This window comes from Leucoraja erinacea, chromosome 10 (assembly GCF_028641065.1).
Source record: "Leucoraja erinacea ecotype New England chromosome 10, Leri_hhj_1, whole genome shotgun sequence".
In the NCBI taxonomy this organism is placed as follows: domain Eukaryota; kingdom Metazoa; phylum Chordata; class Chondrichthyes; order Rajiformes; family Rajidae; genus Leucoraja; species Leucoraja erinaceus.
Window position 1 is genome coordinate 26,488,925 of NC_073386.1, and position 16,468 is coordinate 26,505,392.

General features: G+C 43.1%; 1 protein-coding gene across 1 annotated transcript in view; it reads left to right on the forward strand.

Moving 5' to 3' along the window:
• Positions 1-611: 611 nt before the first annotated feature.
• Positions 612-16,468, forward strand: part of faf1 (Fas (TNFRSF6) associated factor 1) — a 264,696-nt gene continuing 248,839 nt past the window's right edge. Inside the window, exons 1-2 of the mRNA XM_055641801.1 lie at positions 612-923; positions 15,065-15,133. Coding sequence (XP_055497776.1) covers positions 882-923; positions 15,065-15,133 — 111 coding nt within the window. The 5' untranslated portion in view covers positions 612-881. The remainder of the gene's footprint in view (positions 924-15,064; positions 15,134-16,468) is intronic.

Here is a 16,468-nt window from a genome sequence, read left to right on the forward strand (position 1 = left end):
TGACCAGCCGGGGGATGGAGAGCCGGGGGATGGAGAGCCGGGGGTGACCAGCCGGGGATGGAGAGCCGGGGGATACCAGCCGGGGGATGGAGAGCCGGGGGATGGAGAGCCGGGGGATGGAGAGCCGGGGGTGACCAGCCGGGGGATGGAGAGCCGGGGGATGGAGAGCCGGGGGATGGAGAGCCGGGGATGGAGAGCCGGGGGTGACCAGCCGGGGGATGGAGAGCCGGGGATGACCAGCCGGGGGATGGAGAGCCGGGGATGGAGAGCCGGGGGTGACCAGCCGGAGGATGGAGAGCGGGGGGATGGAGAGCCGGGGGTGACCAGCCGGGGGATGGAGAGCGGGGGTGACCAGCCGGGGGATGGAGAGCCGGGGATGGAGAGCCGGGGATGGAGAGCCGGGGATGGAGAGCCGGGGGTGACCAGCCGGGGGTGACCAGCCGGGGATGGAGAGCCGGGGGATGGAGAGCCGGGGATGACCAGCCGGGGGAAGCGCTCTTGACTCTTGACGCGGGGCAGCGGCCACCTGGTGGAACGGCGAGCGGTTGACAGCTGCATCACGTGGAGATGCTGCCGTAAACACGGCGTTTATTTCCCTTCACGACAGCGTGACAAGCAGATTTTGTGAACGACAGTGCCGTAAAGAACGAGGAAAAGCGCATTCTCTTTGGGGGAAAAATCAGGTGGAAGTTTATTCCGTTTGAAAGTAATCGCGGCCAGTTTTGGCTGCAATCATTTCAAACAGTAGTATGACAAAGAGGCAATTCCCTGGCTGGACCATTGACTGACGCGGCTTGTTTCCACTGGCGAGAGCTGGGAGGTTGCCGAGAGCCCGTCTCCCTCCGCCCCGGGCGGCGAGCGCTTTGGAAAGAAGCAGCACAATGGCGGCCATGGACCGAGAGATGATTCTCGCCGACTTTCAGGTGCGTTTCGTGTTTGTAACGATTCTTCTCGCGTTGCATTTTACGAATTGCGAATGTAGGGTGAACTTTAGTGTATGTTTTCCGTTGAATGACGGATGTCTCAGTCCGGTTACCTAGTTGTCATGTAAATAATTGCCCACATGTTCGCAGCTCAGTGCAATAGGAGCAGAGTCTGACTTCGTTCTATGTCATGCACGAAGCTCTCTGTATTGTTACATTAATACTTGGTTTAATTTTTTTTCAAATTAGTTTATTTGCTTAAATGATTTATTTTATTGAATGCAGGGCAATTATATGGTCATTTGTTAACGGGAAGTTACAGTCAAGCATCAGAAAATGTACAAGCGAAAGAATCTAGATCCCGTTACAGACGTGAAAACGCGATTGTTTGGTTGGGGTTGATAAGGGTAGATTTAAGGGACGGGTGGGGGGAATTAGGAAAAGGGAACTGATGTTGGCAGTTTGATGCAGGACTCTGGTATTGGAGAATATGAACAGTGATGAGGTTGGTTGGGAGCGGTTAGGTGCTGGGGTCTGGGGTAATGGGAGGGTTAAAAGCTGGAGTCTGGGGTGGTGGAGGTGGATTAAGAGCTGGGGTCTGGATGTGGGGTGGGGGTTAGGAGTTGGGGGTTGGAAGGGGGCGGGGGGGGTCAGAGCTAGGGTCTGGGTAGGAGGGGAGTATTAGAAGCTGGGGCCAGGATTTGATATGGTGGGGGGTTAGAAGCAGGGGGCCTGGGGTGGTATGTGTGTGTGTGTGGGGGGGGGGGGGGGGGGGGGGGGGGGGGTAGGAAATAGAGCCTGGGGTGCTGTTGGGAGGGGTTAGAGCTCGGGTCTGGGTGGGAGGGGGTTAGAACTGTGTTCTCTGGGAGGGGTTACGAGTTGGGTTGTGGAGATGGGGTTTAGGAGCTGGGGGGGGATTAAGGAGCTGCAGCTGGGGGGAGGCGGTTATGAGCTGGGGTTTGGGTGGGGGGATTAGGAGTTGGGGTTGGTGGGGGGTTAGGAGCTGGTGTCTGAGACTGGGTGGATGGAAGAGAGGTTGTGAGTATTTTGGGGTAGGATAGAGGGTGGAGTGGGCTGGTAGCAGGAGATTGAAAAGGAAGGGGGATAGGACCAGGGTGTTCTGGCGATGGGGGTATAGCAGCAGGGTTTGGTGCTGGTGGGGGATTTGGAACTGTGATCAGGGGTGGTGGAGGTTTTATGAGCCGGGTATCAGGGGTTTGGCAGGGTTAGAACCTGGGCATCGGGATTGTTGGGGGTCTGGTAAATTGGGGTGCTAGGGGTTTTGGAGCAGGAGACTGGAGTTCAGTTGAGGGACAATCAATAATGGTTGGAGAGGAATGGTAAAGGAGCTAAGGGATCAATGTGGTGATGGGCATGATTGGGGAGTTGATGGTTGTGTGGAATGTCGGGTAATTTGGACAAGTGTGCATCGGGGATCATTTGGGTGGGTACGGGTCATTTGTGACAGCAGTGTAGGGTAAGGAATATTTATAGGGAAAGGAATTGGACTTGGAAGGTGGAAAGGAGGAGATCGCAGTGGTGTTGGAGTCAAGGTGGAGAATCCGTAACAAATGGGAACAATGGAGAGGGAATGGGATGGTGGCATTCCATTGTTTTAATTGTGTTAGACTGAACCGCAGTATGATTTGATTGCATAGTCTCTAGATTGGTGTTTAGTTCAGTGTAAACTGCTTTATGCAATTGTTCTAGTGCAAGTTCTTTAATGAAAAATTATTTAAGTTTGATTATAAATCAGTTACATGTAGTACCAGTTTATTTAAAGAAACAATGTTATATTTTAGAAATGAAATCTTAAATATATTTGGCAATATTATTTTTTCTGGGGATTTTGAAATTCCTTGTCAAATACACTTATCTTAATATTTGACTTTAACAAAATATAGTTGTGAGAAAAGAGCGTAGCGTTAGACTGAATTAATGGTAATGACTAATGTATCATATCTTTGTTTCGTTATGATACCGATTTTACTAGTGGACTAATACTTTTGATAATTTACAGAGAAGGAATCAAAATATCCTCACACTTCATGGGATTACTTGGGGAAGCTAGCAAAAAGAAAGAAAAAGTAATTTGAATCATTATGTCTGTTCTGGTTGTTTAATGGAGATTGGTTTCAGGATATTGGAGAGTAAGTTGGTGATGAATTGAGGCAGTGTTCATCAAAATGGAAAGAAGAGGAAATACACCTCCTAGTGGTCATATTTGAAAGCATTATTTTCAATGGCATGGAATTGAGCCAATTACTTTTTATTGGAGTATATTTTTAAACATTCCAATATATGGAGTTGACATTTTTAGGGAATGCTTCATTCTGCTGAAGCTTTTTTATGATTGATTTTCACTGGTCCCCCTCTTAAAATACGGAGTTATGTAATGTTCTGGGCTCGAATGGAACCAATGTCCTTGGGGGAGTGTTTGCTAGTGCTGTCATGGAGGATTTAAACTAATGTGGCAGGGTGATGGGAGCATGAGCAGAGAGACAGAGGGTGTAAAATGAGGGTAGAAGCAATAGGTAGCAAGGTGAAAAGTAAAAGTGGCAGGCAGACAAATCCAGGGCAAAAATCAAAAAGGGCCATTTTTCAACATAATTGTATAAGGGGTAAGAGTGTTGTAAAAACAAGCCTTGGGCTTTGTGTCTCAATGCAAGGAGCATTTGTAATAAGGTGGATGAGTTGAATGTGCAGATAGTTATTAATGAATATGATATAGTTGGAATCACGGAGACATGGCTCCAGGGTGACCAAGGCTGGGAGCTGAACATCCAGGGATATTCAATATTCAGGAGGGATAATAATAATAATACATTTTATTTATGGGCGCCTTTCAAGAGTCTCAAGGACACCTTACAAAAATTTAGCAGGTAGAGGAAAAACATGTAAGGGGAATTAAATAAATAGTAGAGACATGACTAGTACACAAAGTAAAGACAGAATTCAATACAAAACACAATATGAGGCAATTAATGCACAGATGAGAAGGGAGGGGGATGTGGGGCTAAGGATAGGCAGAGGTGAAGAGATGGGTCTTGAGGCGGGACTGGAAGATGGTGAGGGACACGGAGTTGCGGATCAGTTGGGGGAGGGAGTTCCAGAGCCTGGGAGTTGACCTGGAGAAGGCTCTGTCCCCAAAACTGTGGAGGTTGGACTTGTGGATGGAGCGGAGACCGGCTGATGTGGATCTGAGGGACCGTGAGGGTTGGTAGGGGGAGAGGAGGTCGGTGAGATATGGGGGGGCCAGATGGTGGAGGGCTTTGTAGGTGAGGATCAGGATTTTGTAGTTGATCCGGTGGGAGATGGGAAGCCAGTGAAGTTGTTTAAGGACTGGAGTGATGTGATGCCAGGATTTGGTGTGGGTAATGAGTCGGGCGGCTGCGTTCTGGACCAGTTAGAGTGGGTTGATGTAGGTGGAGCTGATGTCAAGGAGAAGTGAGTTGCAGTGATCCAGTCGGGAGGAGATGAAGGCATGGATGAGTCTTTCAGCAGCGGGAGGTGTGAGAGAGGGTCTGAGTTTGGCGATGTTGCGGAGATGAAAAAAGGAGGTTTTAATGAAATGGCGGATGTGAGGCTCAAGGGAGAGGGTGGAATCAAAGATCACGCCATGGTTGCGAGCCTGGGGAGATGGGGAGACAGTGGTGCCGTCGATGGTGAGAGTGGGGTTATTGATTTTGCTGAGTGGCTTTGGAGCCTATGAGGAGGAATTCTGTCTTATCGCTGTTGAGTTTGAGGAAATTATGTTGCATCCAGGTTTTTATAGCTGACAAACAGGAGTTGATATGGGAGAGGGGGGTTGTGGGGGGATTTGGTGCCGAGGTAGATCTGGGTGTCGTCAGCGTAACAATGGAAGTCCAGGTTGAAGTGGTGGAGTATCTGACCAAGGGGGAGGATGTAGATGATGAAGAGGAGGGGGCCGAGTATGGAGCCTTGGGGAACGCCTTGAGTGACTGTGGCTGTAGCAGAGGTGTGGTTGTGGAGAGAGATGAAGTGGGATCTGTTGGAAAGGTAGGAACGGAGCCAGCTGAGTGCAGAGCCTTCAATGCCGAGGTCTTTGAGTCTGATGAGCAGGATGTTATGGTTCACTGTATCGAAGGCTGCGCTCGGGTCGAGGAGGATGAGGATGTTGAGGGAACCAGTGTCAGCAGAGGTGAGGAGGTCGTTGATAGACAGAAAGGAAAAGGAGGTGGGGTAGCGTTGCTGGTAGGAGAGGAGATTAACGCAATAGAAAGGAAGGACATTAACTTGGAGGATGTGGAATCGATATGGGTAGAGCTGCGAAACACTCGGGGCAGAAAACGCTAGTGGAAGTTGTGTTCAGGCCACCTAACAGTAGTAGTGGAGTTGGGGATGGCAACTGGAAATTAGAAATGCGTGCAACAAAGGTAAAGCAGTTATAATGGGTGACTTCAATCTACATATAGATTGGGTGAATCAAATTGGCAGGGATGCTGAGGAAGAGGATTTCTTGGAATGTATGTTGGAATAGTTTTCTAAACCGACATGTAGAGGAACCAACGAGAGAGCAGGCTATTCTAGACTGGGTATTGAGTAATGAGGAAGGGTTAGTTAGTAGTCTTGTTGTGCGTGGCCCCTTGGGCAAGAGTGACCATAATATGGTTGAGTTCTTCATTAGGATGGAGAGTGACATAGTTAATTTAGAAATAAGGGTTTTGAACTTAAAGAAAGGTAACTGACGGTATGAGACGTGAATTGGCCAAGCTAGACTGGCAACTGATTCTTAAAGGGTTGACGGTGGATATGCAATGGAAGGCATTTAAAGACGGCATGGATGAACTACAACAATTGTTCACCCCAGTTTGGCAAAAGAATAAATCAGGGAAGGTAGTGCATCTGTGGATAACAAGGGAAATCAGGGATAGTATCAAAACAAAAGATGAAGCATACAAATTAGCCAGAAAAAACAGCCTACCAGAGGACTGGGAGAAATTCAGAGTCCTGTAGAGGAGGATAAAGGGATTAATTAGGAAAGGGAAAATAGATTATGAAAGAAAACTGCCAGGGAACATAAAAACTGACTGCAAAAGCTTTTATAGATATGTGAAGAGAAAAAGGATTAGTTAGGTCCCTTGCAGCCAGAAACAGGTGAATTGATCATGGGGGAACAAGGACATGGCAGAACAATTGAATAACTACTTTGGTTCTGTCTTCACTAAGGAAGACATAAATAATCTGCCAGAAATAGCAGGGGACTGGGGGTCAAATGAGATGGAGGAACTGAGTGAAATCCAGGTTAGTCGGGAAGTGGTGTTAGGTAAATTGAATGGATTAAAGGCCGATAAATCCCCAGATAGGCTGCATCCCAGAGTGCTTAAGGAAGTGGCCCCAGAAATAGTGGATGCATTAGTGATAATTTTTCAAAACTCTTTAGATTCTGGAGTCGTTCCTGAGGATTGGAGGGTAGCTAATGTAACCCCACTTTTTAAAAAGAGAGGAAGAGAGAAAACGGGAAATTACAGACCAGTTAGTCTAACATGGTTAGTGGGGAAAATGCTAGTCAGTTATTAAAGATGGGATAGCAGCACATTTGGAAAGTGGTGAAATCATTGGACAAAGTCAGCATGAATTTATGAAAGGTAAATCATGTCTGACGAATCGTATAGAATTTTTCGAGGATGTAACTAGTAGAGTGGATAAGGGAGAACCAGTGGATGTGTTATATCTGGACTTCCAGAGGCTTTCGACAAGGTCCCACATAAGAGATTAGTATGCAAACTTAAAGCACATGGTATTGGGGCTTCAGTATTGATGTGGATAGAGAACTGGTTGGCAGACAGGAAGCAAAGCGTAGGAGTAAATGGGTCCTTTTCAGAATGGCAGGCAGTAACTAGTGGGGTACTGCAAGGCTCAGTGCTGGGACCCCAGCTATTTACAATATATATTAATGATTTGGACGAGGAAATTGAATGTAACATCTCCAAGTTTGCGGATGACAAGAAGCTGGAGGGATGACAAGAAGCTGTGGGGCAGTGTTAGCTGTGAGGAGGATGCTAGGAGGCTGCAAGGTGACTTGGATAGGTTGGGTGAGTGGGCAAATGCATGGCTGATGCAGTATAATGTGGATAAATGTGAGGTTATCCACTTTCCTGGCAAGAACAGGAAAGTAGACTATTATCTGAATGGCGGATGATTAGGAAAAGGGGAGATGCAACGAGACTTGGGTGGCATGGTACCCATTGAAATTAGGCATGCAGGTGCAGCAGGCAGTGAAGAAAGCGAATGGTATGTTAGCATTCATAGCAAAAGGATTTGAGTATAGGAGCAGGGAGGTTCTACTGCAGTTCTACAGGGCCTTGGTGAGACCACACCTGGAGTATTGCGTACAGTTTTGGTCTCCTAATCTGAGGAAAAACATTCTTGCCATAGAGGGAGTACAGAGAAGGTTCACCAGACTGATTCCTGGGATGTCAGGACTTGCATGTGAAGAAAGACTGGATAGACTCAGCTTATATTTAGAAGATTGAGGGGGGATCTTATAGAAACGTACAAAATTCTTAAGGGGTTGGACAGGCTAGATGCAAGAAGATTGTTCCCGATGTTGGGGAAGTCCAGAACAACGGGTCACAGTTTAAGGATAAGGGGGAAATCTTTTACGACCGAGATGAGCAAAATAAATTTCACACAGAGAGTGGTGAATCTGTGGAATTCTCTGCCACAGAAAGTAGTTGAGGCCAGTTCATTGCCTATATTTAAGAGGGAGTTAGATGTGGCCCTTGTGGCTAAAGGGATCAAGGGGTATGGAGAGAAGGCAGGTACGGGATACTGAGTTAGATGATCGAAGGGCCGAATTGCCTATTCCTGCACCTATTTTCTATGTTTTATGTTTCCATGTTTATCTGGCCAAGTAAATGACATCTGTGAAATGATGTAGATAAATCCCTGGTGCCAACAGCATTTGTTCCAAAAATGTTCAAAAGAAAATTGTAATGACTAGTGCATTCCAGACTTTGCAGATTAAAATCCTTTTGTCTACATCTCCGTTTGTGCTGAGTGGTGTGAAACTGAGGAGAAAGGCAAGAGTTCAGGTGTTACAATTGAGCTGAGTACTCCGGGGTCAAAGCTATGTTTCAGCTGTTCAAATTCCATATTGCGAAACAGTGATTCAAAACGCAATTTGCATAAATGTGTGATAAGCAACGTGAAAACGGGTTTAAGATTGGTAATTGTAATTTTTATTAACTTGCATGTGACATCTTTGCTGAATAGCAAAACATGTTCATTTTTTCCATGGTTGGGAGTCTAGAACCAGATAGTCACAAAATAATTGGTTGGATATTCAAAACAAAAATGAGAAAAAAAAAGTCTTCATCTATACTTCTGTACCCAAGTGGGCTTTGTTTTTAAAGTTCAAGTTCCGAGGAGTAAATATCACCGGCAATTTGTCCTGGATTAGCCTTATCAAAGCAATGGCCAAGAAAGCACACCAATGCTTCTACAACCTTAGAAGGCTTAGGAGGTTTGGTATGTCCCAAACAACTCTCACCAGTTTTTACAGGACACGGTTAATTCAATTGAGGATCTGGAATTAAAGAAAGGTAACTTTGATGGTATGAGATGGGAATCGGCTAGGATAGACTGGCAAAAGATATTTAAAAGGTTGACGGTGGAGATGCAATGGCAAAGATTTAACGATCGCCCCTGTTGTTCACCCCTGTCTGGAGTAAAAATAAAACTGGGAAGGCGGCACAACCGTGGCTAATGCGGGAAATTAGGGATAACATTAAATCCAAGGAAGAGGCATATAAATTGGCCAGAGGAAGCAGCAAACCGGAGGACTGGGAGAAATTTAGAATTCAACCGAGGAGGACAAAGGGGTTAATTAAGAGGGGTAAAATAGAGCATGAAAGAAAGATTGCGAAGAATATAAAAAACTATTGTAAACACTTATTGAGATATGTGAAGAGGAAAAGATGAGTGAAGACGAATATAGGTCCCTTGCAGTCAGAAATATGTGTATTTATAATGGGGAAACAAGGAAATGGCAGACTTGTTAAACAGGTTATTTGGTTCTGTCTTCACCCAGGAAGACGCAAACAGTCTCCCAGAAATACTGGGGGCTGTGGATCTAGCATGAGGGAGGAACTGCAGGAAATTGGCATTAGTGTTAGGCAAACTGTTGGGACTGAAGGCAGATAAATCCCCAGGGGCTGATGGTCTACATCCCAGAGTATTCAAGGAGGTGGCACGAGAAATTGTGGATGCATTGGTGATCATTTTCCAATGTTCTATAGACTCTGGATCAGTTCTTGTGGACTGGAGGGTAGCTAATGTAACTCCACTTTTTAAGAAAGGAAGGAGAGAGAAAACAGGGAATTATGGACCAGTTAGCCTGACATCGGTAGTGGGGAAGATGCTCGAGTTGATTATTAAAGGTGTATTAGCAGTGCATTTGGAAGGCAGTGACATGATGGGTCAAAGTCAGCATGGATTTATGAAGGGGAAATCATGCTTGACTAATCCTATGGGGTTTTTTGAGGTTGTAACAAGTAGAATGGATAAGGGAGAGCCAGTGGATGTGGTGAGGTATCTGGACTTTCAAAAAGTCTTTGACAAGGTCCCACACAAGAGATTAGTGTGCAAAATTTGAGCACATGGTATTGTGGGTAGGGTATTGACATGGATAGAGAACTAATTGGCAGACAGGAAGCAAAGAGTAGGAATTAACGGGTCCTTTTTAGATTGGCAGGCAGTGACTAGTGAGGTGCTGCAAGGCTCAGTGCTGGGACCCCAGTTATTTACAATATAAACTATTTAGGCAAAGGAATTAAACGTGACATCTCCAAGTTTGCGGATGACACAAAGCTGGGTGGCAGTGTAAACTGCGAGGAGGATGCTGTGTGACTTGGATAGGTTGGGTGAGTGGGCAGATGCAATATAATGTGGATAAATGTGAGGTTATCCACTTTGGTAGCAAGAACAGGAAGGCAGATATTTTTCTCAATAATGTCAGATTAGGAAAAGGGGAGGTGCAACGAGACCTGGGTGTCCTTGCACATCAGTCACTGAAAGGAAGCATGCAGGTACAGCACACAGTGAAGAAAGCTAATGGCTTGTTGGCCTTCATAGCAAGAGGATTTGAGTATAGGAGCAAGGAGGTACTTCTGCAGTTGTACAGGGTCCTGGTGAGACGTACCTGGAATATTGTGTGCAGTTTTGGTCTCCTAGTTTGAGGAAGGACATTCTTGCCAGTGAGGGAGTGCAGCGTAGGTTCACCAGGTTAATTCTCGGGATGGCGGGACTGACGTATGATGAAAGAATGAATCAACTGGGTTTATATTTACTGGAATTTAGAAGGATGAGAGGGTATTTTATAGAAACATATTGAAAGCTTTGATTACTTTGGTTGCTTTCCCAAGGCAGCGTGAAGTGTAGATGGAGTCCGTGATGGAGAATCTGATCTATTTGATAGACTGGGCTACATCCACACATCGGTGAAGATCAAATCAGCAGCATTAAAGTCAAACGATCCCGATTGGTGCATGAAACCTATGTAGGACCTTAGCAGAGCTAAGAGCGAATTCTGGACGAAGCTGGAGTCTCAAGCCAATGACACGGATACCCGAAGATTGCAGCAAGGCTTGCAAGCTCTAATAGGCTGTAACGTGAAGGCGAGCAGTATTACTGGCAACAATGAATTCCTACCCGATGAACTCTATGCCCACTTTGAACAGAAGGTTTGTGATGGAATGCTACCTGCTCTGCCAGACTTGGGTGCACCTATACCAACAGTTACTATGGCAGATGCAAGTCCAGCCTTCCTGAGGATGAATCCGTGGAAAGCAGCTGGTTTGGATGGAGTCCCTGGCTGCATCTTCAGTTTTTTTTTGTGGGCTTCAACCCAGAATCTTTTGACCAAGGAATATTAATTATTTCTGAGCAATTGTTGAAAACTGATCAGAGATGTTAGAATAGGTATGAAATGATTGCTCTTGGATGATCAAAATCTAATTGGATCAGGATTAGAAAATGTTTACTGAAGTCTTTCCGCTGGAAGATTGCACAGGCAGGCTTGTGATTTGATTTAAACTTTACTGAATTTCATAGTCAAAAAGGGCCTTTCTCGTTTTCTGCTTTGCTCGTTTAGTTTAGTGATAAATATAATAATAAACATAGTGATAAACATAATAAGATAGCAGTATTAAAATTTAAGCTAAATCAAATTCTCTCTGCAAGAGTTATCAGATTATTTCAAATTACTAAACAGGAAAATTTTGAATTCGGCGACAAACCACACAAACTTCTAGCACAGCAGTTGAGAAAAATTGAAAAGGACCATATTATTCAAAAAATCAAATCGGGTAAAGGTGAATTATTGACATCCAAAACATCAACAGAAATGAGAAAAATTACAAACTTTCTTGATAACTGTAATCTTCCAACACTTAATGCGGTGGAACGAGATGAATTAGGAGCACAGATTTCAATTAAGGAAATAGAAGAGACCATCAATTCATTGAAGAATGGCAAAACACCAGGCCCAGGCGGGTTTAGTAACAAATTTTATAAAAGATTTTACGAGCTAATTTCCCCGCGTTTACATAACCTTTATATACACGCATTTAAAGAACAGACATTACCACAAACCCTAGCTGAATCAACTATTACACTTATACCCAAAAATAATAAAGATCTGGAAGATCCGGGATCATACAGAGCAATCGCGCTGTTAAATACAGATCAGAAAATATTAGCTAAAACTGGCAAGAAGATTAAGTAAATACGTTAATAAATTAATACACCTGGATCAAACTGGGTTTATACCCAAGAGACACTCGTTTAATAATTTGAGACGCCTGTTTGACATAATGTATTCACACATAACTATAAAAGAAGGCTTATCAATTATTTCATTAGACGCAGAAAAAGCATTTGATCAAGTAGAATGGAAATATCTTTTTACAGTATTGCAAAAATTTCGGTTGGGCGAAAATTTTATTTCATGGGTAAAACTGCTATATGATAAGATGACTGGCAGAATGCTGTCTAATCATATACTCTCGCCTAAATTTCAGTTATCCAGGGGCAATAGACAGGGATGTGCATTATCACCCCTGTTATTTGCTCTTGCGATTGAACCTCTGGCGGAAAGTATAAGAGTACATCCGAATATTCACAGCTATAACACTAAATACTCCAATAATAAAATATCATTATATGCAGATGATGTATTACTATATATCACCAATTCCCAAGTTAGCATTCCAAGTATATTAAATCTTATAGAGGAATTTGATTCCTTTTCAGGATATAGAATAAACTGGAACAAAAGTGAAATTATGTCAATAAAACCTCAAGAGCCGACACACCTCCTAAAATTCTCCTTCAGAATTGCTACGGAAAAATTCAAATATCTTGGTGTTCAACCAAAAAATACACTTCTCTATTTTGGAAAACACTTCCGATGTCTCTAATAGGCAGAATAAATGCCATAAAGATGATCTTCCTCCCACAAATCCTGTACTTATTTCTTCCTAATATATCTTCCTAAAATTAAAAAAAAAAAACTTGTTCCTCTGATTACAAACTTTATTTAGGATTATATAACACATAGAATCCATAAATGGCACCTATGTAAAACCAAAGAAACTGGTGGATTGGCTCTCCCCAATTTTTATACTATTATTGGGCAACAAATATTAAAAATGTAATCTATTGGTTGGACAATACAGGCCAACAGGTAAAATGGTTAATAATGAAGAGAGAGGATTGTTCGCCTTTTAATATAGGCGCGATTCTTCTCTCCAATAAATTTGAAGAAAACACTATATGAGAAAAATCCGATTATTCACAGTACTTTACGAATCTGGAGACAAGTGAAATCAACCCTTAAACTGAGAAATGTATATCTTCTTTCGCCAATTGCCAATAATCCTTTGTTCAAGCCATGTAAGACAAAACGTTTGCATATTGGGAAAGATTAGGAATCAAAAATTTTGGAGATCTTTATGAGATGGGAACTCTTCTCTCATTTCAAGAATTGCAGTCGAAACTAGACTGTGGGACCCGTTGGGTCCCAGCATCACACGGGAGGGCTGGTCACCAACGCAATATTCCACCTCCACCAATTCCAATATTGCTCGCCAGTGTGGTGGTGGGGGGGGAGGGTTCTGTTGCGCTAGTATGGGTGTTGCGGGCCAAAGGTACTGGTTTCCAGAGGGCTAGTATAGACATTGTGGGCCAAATGGATTCTTAGGCTGGCAGCTAACTGTTGCAACGATTTTAAACGCCAAGCCAAGGCAAACAATTTGGCTGCAGCCACCCGACAACCAAAATTCATTTTGTGGACATAACCTTTTTATAAAGGCGAGGCAAACAATTGGGCTGCAACCACCCGCCAACCAAAATTCATTTTGTGAACACAAACATTTTAAAAAGGTGAGGCAAACAATTGGGCAGCAGCCACCTGACAACCAAAATTCATTTTGTGAACACAAACTTTTTAGAAAGGCGAGGCAAACAATTGGGCAGCAGCCACTTTACAGCTGCATCGAGGGGACTCACCGTGGAGTAGACGTGCGTTCAGTGTTATCCGCAGCTCAGAGAGCCGTGACCCTCTCGTTTCCTGGGTCTGTCAGAGACTGAGTGAGAGACTTCACTTCCGGGTTTTATAATCCCTCCCCCCTGCAGCAGAGAGAATGCCGAATTTTTAAAAAACATTAATATCGCTCTGATTTTTAATCGATGGGAAAAATCCTCCAGTCATGGAAGGCGGAGGGGGGCTGTGAGCGAGGTGGCCAAAAATGACGGCCGTAGGTGGCGGCGTTCTCTCGGAAATCGCAGCACAGTGGGCCAAAAGCGGTCAAGATCAGGTAATCAATATATTAGATACTATCTGAAATCATATACCCAAGACTACCAATCTTTATTGCCAGACATACTAGACGAATGTATGAATAGAAACTCGGAGTCAAACAAGTTAATATCATATCTGTATAACACCCTTTTAAATATAGAAATCCTATCGTCAGAATTAGAAGAGCTTGGGAAGATGAACTTGGCCTAAAAATTCTAAAAGACAGATGGGAAGAAAACCTATATATACACAATTGTTCAATTAACGTTAGGCATTCATTAATTCAATTTAAAATACTGCACAGACTCTATTACTCAAAGTCTAAACTGAATAAGATCTTTCCAAATGTATCTCCTATTTGTGATAAATGTCTTCTTCAGGAAGCAGCTATAACACATTCCTTTGCCTCTTGTATAAAATTACATAATTTTTGGAGAGGAATTTTTGAAATGTTTTCAAAAACACTAAAAATAAAACTGGATCCCGATACGGAACTGATTATTCTAGGTACGTCAGAAGCCTGTTCCGAGCTATCATTATTTCAAAGACGTTTTCTTAATTATGGCCTGATAACGGCAAAAAAAACAATACTCAAATTTTGGAAACAAAGATCTGTCCCTACTCTTAAGATATGGATTACAAACATGTCCGAGACGCTACATCTTGAAAATATTAGACTTGTCTTGGCAGAAAAAACAGATCATTTTTCGAAGACATGGACACCATTCATTGATTTATTACAAGGATAGTATGGTACAACACAACTTTGGATTCAAATCTAATTACGGGTTGGGTGAGGTAGGTGGGAAGGGATGCGAGGCAGGTATATCACTTTTTTTCTCTTTTTGTCCTATTATTTTTCTTATTTTTTCTATTCCTCTCTTCTTTTTTTCATTTACTCACTCTTTGGCTACAAAATAAAATAATAAAATAAAAAAAAAATAAAAAAGAAGTTTAGTCTAGTGATATAGTGCTGAAATGGGCTCTTCGGCCTACCAAGTCAATGCCGGCCATCAATTCAATTCAATCCTACATTAGGGGCAATTTACAGGTCCGATCAACCTACAAACGTGTACATTTTTGGAATGTGGGAGGAACTCGCAGCACCTGCTGAAAACCCACAAGGTCACAAGGGAAATGTGCAAACTCCACACAGACAGAACCTCGGTCTTTGATACTGTACCATTGTGCCACCCTTTATAAAAGAGGTATTTCCTTAAATGCCATAGATTGGTAAAAGTTGTGCATTGCAAAGTTAATATTTGGTAGATGTAAACATTTTAAGTGCTTTTTTTAAAATGTTTTTTATCTTTAGGCATGCACTGGAATTGAAAATATTGATGAAGCTATTACATTGCTTGAGCAAAATAATTGGGATTTAGTGGTAAGTAAAATTTAAAAAACTTCAGGAAATCTTTGTGCATGTATTTTTAAGTTTTTCATAATGTTAAATAATGGTGTATCACTCAATTATTGAAACTGACATTTATAATTAATTTATTGATAGGTTGGTTTTCTCTCCCTCACCTGCCCATGGCAAACTTTTTGTTCCACTTTCCCTATTGCAAGTATATTTCTCCTTGGTTAGGGAACCAAACCAGTACACTATTCCATGTGGATCACACCAGGGCCTTATCTAACTGCAGTGAGACATCTTCTATTCAATTAATTCACTGTGGAGCTTGCATTGCTAATTGCTTTTTGCACCTTAATATTTCACCATTTTAGAAATGCTCTTCTATTTCTTTTGCACCCAAGGATGGTTTACCATGCTGAATTGCCGCACTCATGGTTTTTGTCATTTGTCATTTGAAATTTGTTCTGTTCTGTTATAATAGAGCGATTGTTCCTATTTTCTTTTTCTTTCTTTTCTAGGGTCTACTTTCTCACTTTACTTCCTTCTCTAACTTCTTTTCTAAGGGGCTTTCTTTTCCCAACACTCTTGCACTTCACGACTCTTGCGCACTTTCTATACTTCTATCTTTTTCTTAAAGCTCAAAAAAAAAAATGATGTAGCGGTACAAAAAATGTATTAAGATATATGTGTTGTGTAGTATTGTAATTTACCGTACTTCTAATTAAAAAAAAAATAAAAAAAAAATAATAGAAAAAGAAATTTGTTCTGTTCTACATGTTTGCTAATATTTTGAATTTATGCCTTATCTTGGATGCCCTGAGCATCTCCACATAGTTTTACTGTAAAGCTTGGGATTGAATTGGAGTAGTTTGTAATTGATTTCTGTACCTGTCCTTGTAATGATTTATATATATTGTCCGGAAGGACACCCATTACTTTTTGCCATTGGAAAGCACACTGTCCCATTCCTTTCAAGTTAAAAGTGGTTGATTTCACATTTGCATGCATCAAAATACATTTTCCTCTGTTCATTTTCTTAATTTATTAATATTTGATCAATTGGTTGATTAGCCTTCTGTGCTATAATGCTTATATTATAATACTAGACCAAGTGCAGACCCGTTGGGTCTGTTCCCCCAACGTGTGGTTGTGGGGGGGGAGGCGGCATGCAGCATCACACACTAACTACCCCCCCCCCCCCGCACTCACACTAATGGAGGGGGGAGAGAGAGAGAGAGGGAGAGGGGGGGGGAGGGAGAGGGAAGGAGGGGAGGGGGGGGGGAGAGGGGGGGGGGGGGGGGGGGGGAGGAGGAGGGAGGGGGGGGGGGGGAGGGGAGGAGAGGGGGGGGGGCGTGAGGGGGA